Source organism: Rhopalosiphum maidis, chromosome 1, assembly GCF_003676215.2.
Source record: "Rhopalosiphum maidis isolate BTI-1 chromosome 1, ASM367621v3, whole genome shotgun sequence".
Lineage (NCBI taxonomy): Eukaryota > Metazoa > Arthropoda > Insecta > Hemiptera > Aphididae > Rhopalosiphum > Rhopalosiphum maidis.
In genome coordinates, this window is record NC_040877.1 from 69,488,731 (window position 1) to 69,498,419 (window position 9,689).

General features: G+C 25.3%; 1 protein-coding gene across 1 annotated transcript; it reads left to right on the plus strand.

The window, feature by feature from the left end:
• The first annotated feature begins 6,503 nt into the window (after positions 1-6,503).
• Positions 6,504-9,222, plus strand: LOC113549821. Its single transcript, XM_026951293.1, has 4 exons — positions 6,504-6,616; positions 7,140-7,292; positions 7,759-7,926; positions 9,064-9,222. The coding sequence occupies exons 1-4, from the start codon at positions 6,515-6,517 to the stop codon at positions 9,220-9,222; spliced, it is 582 nt and encodes a 193-aa protein (XP_026807094.1). The 5' UTR covers positions 6,504-6,514.
• Positions 9,223-9,689: the final 467 nt, after the last annotated feature.

Sequence of the window (9,689 nt, forward strand, 5' to 3'; positions counted from 1 at the left end):
ATTGTACGGAATCCTGTAAATTGTATGTTTATTTTTATTTTTTTGTCAATTGATTAAAATAAAATAAACACATTATTAAACTATTAATATCCGTATATTGATCAATTTCAGTATAGTTATGTATAATAACAGAAAAAATAAATTAAATACATCAATATTTACGTATATAATTAACAATATATATTTATATTTTATAATACAATGCAAACAATAGATATGTCAATAAAAATTCAACAACGGATTACTATTATTATTTAAAAGTAATATTTAGTATCTATTATTTATATGATTCAGTTTTATATGTTGAATATTATACTCATCGGAACCAGAAAATCAGAAAATAGTAAAAATGAAAAATTGTATTTTTTTTTTTTTTTATGTTTATACAACTTATATTCACAGTTATTTTGGAATCTGCCATGTTTGCCGATGTAAAAATATATTCAACTTCTCCAAATAATATCTTAAAATAAGTGTATATAAAAGTAACACGATTTAATAAATCGACATTGAAATCACGTTATATTATAAAAAATACTCAGACCAATAGCCTCAACATTTGTTTGTTATATACAAGGATCGGATATTATAGCACTAAAAATAAATGAAATATGCACTATAATATGACCTAAAAAATCATTAAACAAGCGCCGTAATATGCCTTAAAAAATGAAAAATAGTAAATATAAGAATATATTCTATTCATACTTAAAAAAACTAAACCTAAATTAACCTAAAAATAATAATTACTATTCGATAGACCAATACGCTAGTCTATTTAAAAATGGACTTTAATATGAACGAAAATGTTGATAAAGACCTATTAAAGTGTAGAACGAGTGTAACCATCTCAATAAATTTGCTAGCAAGTGATGGATTTTATGAAAAAGAAGAATTTTAATTAATATAATCATTTTCAAACTATAAAATATGATTATAACGACAACAATTGGTTTGCATAATTGTATATTTGTTTTCTGTTCTTGCAGGGTTTTTATATAGCTTCTGGTTTAGATACTTCAATATTAAAGAACTCCAATCTACAAAAAACATTTTTATATCGTACTACAAAGCTTACGTTTATTTTTCGCAAAAAATTAAATAGTTGGCGGTATTTACTACATTATAAAAATAAAGCGTCCTTGAAATCTGTTGTATAATTTCTATGATTATCAAGGTTAATTATTGAATGTATGCGATGTTATTTAAAAACAAATGTAATTGTTCGTGTATTTCAAATAAATAAAGAATTTTTGAATCAATTATCTGTTGATCATATTCTAGATTGTATTTTATAATTGTAATAACCACATAACTAAAATAAATCAATTATTCCTACATTAATTCTGATTTATCTAAATGATTTCAGTATATTAACTATATTGATAAATGTCCTTATTTCACCAATATTGCATTAATATATCTCTTTACTTGTTTGAGTATTTAGTTTTATATACTTGATAATAAATAATATGTTATATTGTGTTATGTTATTTATATTGGAGTTATTCACGTATGCTCGAAATAATACTATTAAAATCCGAAAAAAAAAAACATTTTTTGTATGCGATTTTAAACGAAACATTCGTTAATCTGAGAGATAAATTATTTGCGACTAGTCTACAGAGTGAAATTTTTTATCTATGTTATTTATTTTCCATATAATTTTAATTATTTTAATGAATTAACTTATAATTCACAATAGTATACTTTCGGTCTAGTCAAAAAATATTTAAAAAAAAACAGAAAAGTAACAATAAAATAAATAAGCGAAGATGTAAATAAATTCAACCACTAATATTTTTTTAATTTATATTTTTTGTAAATTACGTATTTATAATTTATAATTTTATTGCATTTAAATAATTTACAATATAACGTGTAATATAATATGTTTGATGCAAAAGAGACATCTTCCGCTGGTTAAATCCAAAGCTGAACCGGAAAGAGGAGACTGTTCTTTACAGAATCCGCATTGGTCACACCAGAATCACCCATGGTTTCCTGATGACCAGAGAGAAACCCCCCCCCCCTCATTTGCCAAATTGTAGAACTGCTTTAACCGTCAAACACTTAATAGCCAACTCGCACTCGGACCCGGTCATGAAAAAAACCTAGAGATAATTAATTTCACAAAAACAAACTAAACTGTTCAACCTTTTATAGAAAAAAAAAAAATTATATGTATCCTAATTAATTATGTATCTTATATATCATAACCTTTATATAAGTAATGGCCTTTGTTGTCGATGTTTTTAAGATCAATAAAAAAAAAAAAAAATAATATGTTTGATGGGTTTGGAAGAGACTTGTCTTTGAATTCGCTTTGTCGAAAATATACGGCAACACAAAAATACGATCTCTAGATAAACTCACAACAGATAATTATACCATGTACGCTATAGCATAAGCCATTTATTATGTTTTGTTATCCATTTATTGAAACATAATGAATAGATCATTATACAGTAAATTCTCGTTACTTATGAATACCAATACAAAAACAAATCCCGTTATAACGAAAGTCATAGAAGTCCCCTGTCGAAAACCAGGGCTTATAAAGAGCTTATTCGAACTTTCGTTACAACGAAATTTCCGTTATAACGAAAAAAGTCCCCTGAAGTTCGTTGTAACGGGATTTTACTGTATTATATTCTTTACCTATGTATTGCGCAATTTGGTATAGTGTGATATTGCCATATTGATGTATAACAGGAAAAATAAATTCAATAAAAATAAGTATATGATATTACAATGCCAACAAAGGTTAATTAAAAATCCAAAATATTTTAATATTATTATTATTTATATTACTCACTTGGTAATCAACATTTATACTACTCGTTTTCCCACGTTGAACAGTACCTGTATATATTTTAATACTATTATAACATATATTAAACTTTCAAAATTGTATTATCATTTCAAAAATATTCGAGAATTCGTGACATTTATCAAATTTTTATCTAGTGTAAGATAATAGTGGTTTGAATTTCACTCTTGATACTTAGCAAGAAATTAATAGAAAAATATAAAACCCAAATATATAAAAAGTAAATACCTAACTCCTTTCATGAAAATTAAATATAACTATTATATAAAATTTGTAGTCTTTTAATCTAACTAACAACAAAGTTAAACATAGAAAACCTACTTACAACTAGGCACATTTTAATACTGAAAACTATTTATTAGATGTTGAGTAACCTTGTAAGTTAAATTATGACTAATTTCGAAATTTTATGTCAAAGCTATTTAAATGAAAAAATGGAAAATTATTTAACTCAAAAATAGAATCAAAATTTTTAAGTAAATACATAAATGAATTGTTATTTTTAATTTATTTATATTTTTATTATATATTTTAAGATAAACATGTATTGTATTTTCCACATTAAAAAAAAAAATCCAGAATTCATAATATTTTTTATCAATATTTTATCTATTTTAATGTAGATCAAAGGTTCAAATAACACTTCTGATACTTCTGAATTTAGCACGAATGAAACTGACTTAAATAATATATCCGAATATATAGCAACAAAACACCTTATTTCTTTCCCAAATAATATATCTAACTATTAGGAAACCTACCTAAAATATGTGGACACACTTGAATACTGGTAATGTTTCAGCTATTAAGAGTTTCTGGTTTTTACTAGGTTTTACTGTTCCTGCACATTATAATAAAAAAACTATAGTAAAATATTAAACAAACGCCAATTTTTCTGTTAAAGGTGCTTATCAACTGCTCTTCAAACACACTTATAGTGTCAATCCTGCGAAGATTAACACAATTCAGTTTAGCTTTTATTTGAGTCACAAAGACAACAAAACATTTATTTTTGGAAATACAAACACTAATATTCCAATTGACGACACTTTATTTGTAAGTAGGTATAATTGACTAATAATTAACCTAATATTCAACACTAATAATCTATAATTATATTTACTATTGTAAATTATTCTTTCACGAATAAAACATTTATAAATAATTTAAAAATATTTAAATCCCGTTATTATTATTATTATTATATTTTGTAACTGTTTAAAATAAATATACAAATTTATCTCAATAATGGCCAAATATGAATTTATACTATCATAGTACAAGTATTCAGCCATTGGTCTATTTGACTCCCTGATTATTTTTTTTAAAATTAATGTATGAATCATAAACGATATTGCGGATCAATATTTCAATGCGATATATAGTTTGTTTTTCAACAGATAAGATCTATAGTTGAGTCTACCAGATACATACCAAAGATATATCAACCAGTAAAATATTTTTGTAGTTTGAAATTAAATTGGCTCTCAAAGATTCATCCGGTAGATGGAAACAAAATACGTTTATGCAGAAATGGCCAAATGTATGCTCTACTTTCATACGAATATTGGATAATGCGAGGACTGGATTTTTGAATGGCATAGGCTATAATCGTGCCGATTTCCCTCTACTTCCGATAAAATTCTAAGTGTTTATCGTTATTTTATTTTATTTTATTTACGTATTTGTCCTTAGTTAATATTCCAACTCGATTGACTTGGAAAAAATAGGTTTACTACTTTACTAGTCTGATAAAAAATACATAATTAAGTATAGCAAACCTTTCCAAGTATGTAGTTTTTCATAACATAATAACCTACCGGAATTCGGAGAACAAAAAAATGTACCTACAATGATATATATAAATATTATGCATTTATTAGATGAAAGTGGACAGGTCTTTATAACTGTTTGTTTTTTTTTTTTAATTTACTTCGTCCTAAATATTAGTTGATTATAGGAATAATAACAAAATTTTATGTGAAAAAAGGCAATAGTGATCAAGACTGAAAGTAGGTAATTTTGAAAAATATTTTTCGAAAAATTATCATAGTTGTAAACCAAATATTAATTTTCAATACCCTAAAAGAAATGGAATCAAATCACCTATGTAACAGAGTAAAAAAGTCAATGCCTGGTAAGGGCACAAATCTTTTTTCAAACAAATATTTATATCATTTACGAACTTCTAATTGTATATAGTATATACATGTACATGTATAATTAATTTGTTAGCGTTTAAATATACATTATAAACTAATAAAGTGAATAAATCAAAGAATAATGAAATACAAATATATTATTGTTTTGTATTTATTATATCGTGTATATCCATGTTTTTCTAAGGATTTGGTTTTGGTGGTTTGTGAACAATATTTTTGAGAAAACGAATTTCCATCCATCGCTCAACTCTCACTCCTGTAGGGCTAGGTGAATCCAAACAGTTGAGGTAGGGGTGAGCTTTTGCGAGCAATTTTAAACTATCTTGGGTCTACTTCAGCACTATTAATTTAATTTTAAAAATACCGTCGTGGGCTATAATTATAGTCAAAATAAAACATTAAATAAATACGAAATATATTATAAAGTAAAAGTATTTTTAGTATCATTTTTATGATTATATGAACATACATATTTCAAAAAGATAGGTACCTATATATTTTTTGGTTTTTATAGTTTATTCATTTTTGAAATATGGATTTTTCTTTAATTTTTTTATGACTGTTTTTACTTAGTTTTGTTAATAGGAATTTTGGATTTTTATGTATTATACTTCAGTTTGAAAATCTGGTTCACTGATTCATAGTGTAGCAATAACATTTACAACTCGGGAGAGTTTATACGTTTCTTATAGGTAATCATAATATTGACACAGGAGACTTCACACACTTCCTACAAATAAACATGATGTTGGCCCGAGAGAGTTTACCACCCCTCCTGCATATGCAGTACTTATACATTGTACCCTAGGCGATGGAAACACCACTATCAAAACTCTGTATTGTTTTAATCACTTTTTACGATAAACAGTAGTTACTGTAGTGCTATTATTACCCTGAACTACAGGAGTTCATCTGAGAAGATAAATATAAACAAATAAATAAAGGTAAACCTAAACTTAATTTAATAAATTAATTGTAAAATTGATATAAAACTTAAAAAAAAAACGCTATACTTTTTAATCATAAAATACTGTGCTAATTATATAGTAATAATCTAAACGAAAATAAACCATAGTAATATTATGCATATTATATATAACTAAAGTTTTTAGTATAACACAAACATACAATAGCGAGATGAATATGTGATAGAAATAAACTACGTAGTAACCCATTATATGGTATCCTGTACATTATACATTTATTTATATTTTGAAGTCAATTTATTAAAATTAAACAAATAAGTCATTAATTTAATAATATCCGTCTATCATTCAATATTAGTAATAATAATATGGAAAATAAATTTAATACAGTATTAGCTTATTTTTGAAATTTGATTTTTTTTCATTGATATTTTATATTAGAATGCAAACAATAGATTTGTCAACAAAAATTTAACAACGGATTTCTATCATTAATTTAAAACTAATATTTAATATTTATTATTTTTACGATTCAGTTTTATACGTTGAATATTATACTCATCAGGACCAGAAAATCAAAAAAAATAGTAACAATGAAAAATTGTATTTTTTTTTTGTTTATGCAACTTATGTTCACAGTTAATTTGGAATCAGCCAAGTCTCCCGATGTAAAAATATATTCAACTTCTCCAATTGTAAGTGATATTTTAAAATAAATGTATATAAAAGTAACACGATTTAATAAATAGACATTGAATTCACGTTATATTATTAAAACTACTCGGACCAATAGTCTCAAAAATTATTTGTTATATTATAATAAATTGACTACTTATTAAACTGAGCTTTTTGATGGAGAAAATTATGAGTGACTTTGTATTTTTATGCTTAAGCTCTTTAAAAGAAAAATTGCATAATTTTTTAACTCAAAAATAGAATTTACATTTTTGCATTTTTCGAATTTTGTGAACATTTTAATCTCAATTTTTTATATTTATAAAAACTAATTATTGTTTTTATTTTTTTACCATATCGTAGTCTTTTTATTGAACTAACAACAAATTTAAACTTACTAAAGCTTCTAAATAGTGTACACGTTTGAATAGTGGAAATACTTCACTTATGAATATTTTATGGTATTAAAACATATTAAGACTGTGCACGTTGAAATGTTAAAATATTATAATATACTAAAAACTGGTTAATATTACTGTATAGGGTCCATACGAGTTAGACATGAAACGTGTTTATAATTGCAATCCTACGCAGGATAATAAAATCCAGCATAATTTTTATATAAGCCATGTGGACAACAAAACAATGATTTTAGGAAATACGACAACGTTTATTCCATTTGACGACACTTTCTTTGTAAGTTATTATAATTTAATTAATATATCTATAATCAGTTTACAATATACCAGTAGATATTAATTATTCAACAATGATAATATAATCCGTTATTTAAAATGTGTTTGTGTATCATGATATATATAAAAAAAAAAATAATTAACACTACGGTAGGGTATTACTATGAGTATTTTATTTATTAATTACTCAATGGTCTCATACATACTGTCATCACTTATGGCCACGAATTAACACTACAAGTGCTTAAAATATCATCCCCTTGTCTACCGCAGAAGTCTTTGTATTGTTGTTTTATATTCTTCGCTGTTGCCGCATCGACCAGGCCCGAATAGCCTATCTTGTATTATTGTTGACCGTTGATGTATTTCTTAAATGCGAAATATAGTTTGTTTTTCAATACACGTTAGTATTGAACTTTTCAGAAAATCATAAGAGAGATTTATTAACTACTAAAATGTTTTTGTAGCTGGAAATTAAAATGTCTCTCAAAGATTTACACGGAAGATGGAGAGACAATTCGTTTTTTCAGAAATGGCCAAAAGCATGCTCTACATTAAAACAAATATTAGGAAATGAGTGGCCTGCATTTTCGAAAGGTTTTGGACTTATTAATACCAATTGTCCTATACCTCCGGTAAAAATCTATATTTTTAACATAATTTAATTTTTTTATTTATTAGTTACCATAATTAATAAGTTATGTCGATTGGCTTTTGAAGTATTATACTTTAGGTTAAAATACATAATTGATTTTAGTAAAATAAATATGTACAAATATGTATTTATTCATATTATTTATTTTATAACATAACGTGCCGTGACCCAAAGTTCAGACAAATGTACATACAATAATATATAAATTATTAATTACGAGTATTTAATCACTTTTTTATCATATTATTTAGTAATTATTTTAAAATAATAACAATGACAATTCACACTGTACACAGCTATATACTATAACTATAATATAATAAAAAAAATATAAAATACGTACATACACTTTCAAAACTCTTTAAGTCGACATTTTTTCTTAAACTCTTGATAACACGAAAATCTTATTAAGTTGAAAATCTTGATAAGTCGAACAAATTGAATTTCCCTTGAATTTTGACTTATCAAGGTTCCACAGGTTCCACTGTATATACATGAACTTATTGAGTAAAAGTGAACGATTCTTCAATGGCAATGCGTATCATCCTTAACATTGGTTAATTTTAAGAATAACTAGTGATGCAAAGTTACGAAAAAAAAAACAAAACTGATCGAGACTTAAAGCATGTAATTTCAAAATTGTATATTTTCCAAGATGTTGTTAAAGCAGCTAAAACTAAGTAAAGCAGCTTCAGTAGTTTTAGTAAAATGTTATGTGGTATATTTATATTTTGCTCAAAGAAGAAAAAAACTATGTAATTCCTTTTGAATTTTGTGTAATTATAAAAATACCACCAAAGTATTTCTTTGAATACTCAATAAATAAATTCTTTAGAACATCAAGCTTTAAAGTTAGATATAAAATATCATTAAGAAATAAAAAATAGATTTCACTGGACATCAATAATTGAAATCAGATATAACTTGTGTGAGTTATGACGGTTTCGGATTAAAGACCTATGAGATACTATAGAACAAGCGTGAATGGCCCCACAAAATTAGTAAAAAAGGAGATAATAAAAAAGAAGAATTTAAATGGATTAGATCAATTTAAAAACTATAAATAATGTAACGACAACAATAATTTGCGTTCTTATACTTGCTTTTATACTTTCAGGGTATTTATATAAATCCGGGGGTAGATACCTCATTATTCAAGAAATCCAATCTACCAAAAACATTTTTGTATGGGACATACAAATTTAACATGTATTATTCACGAAAAAATGAAATATTCGGCTGTCAAGTTTACATTTTGGAACTTAAACGGCCTTGAAATCTGTTATAAATTAACTATATTTACAATGGTTTATTACAATATCTGTTTTAATATTCTACAAAAAATGTAATCGTTTGTTTTTTCTAAAGAAATATAGCATACGTGTTCTGGAGCATAGTCCATAATATAATGAAAGTGATTTTTTGGATTCCATAATCCCAATAACTAACAAACTATGATATTATACTCTTCCCCGCACAAACAATTGAAATTCAACCGACGTAAGGATAACGCAATCAAACGGCAAGAATTGAACACGCCTTCCATTATTCTATGTATACCATATAATCCATCAAAAAAGACCTCCTACCAAGTTTCAATACCTCCTTTTATTATCGAAGAATACTGTGGGTATCAAATGACACATTCAAATATAAATTTACTCATCCCACTAAATAACAAAAAAGTCATTGAATGGGATTTTTTTTTGGAGATGCACAATTTTTTGTACATTAAAACTGAAC

Coding starts and splice junctions, on each gene's coding strand:
- LOC113549821 (XM_026951293.1), top strand. CDS start 6,515: ATGAAAAATTGTATTTTTTTTTTGTTTATGCAACTTATGTTCACAGTT. Junction 6,617..7,139: donor TATATTCAACTTCTCCAATT/GTAAGTGATATT, acceptor ATTACTGTATAG/GGTCCATACGAGTTAGACAT. Junction 7,293..7,758: donor CATTTGACGACACTTTCTTT/GTAAGTTATTAT, acceptor ATGTTTTTGTAG/CTGGAAATTAAAATGTCTCT.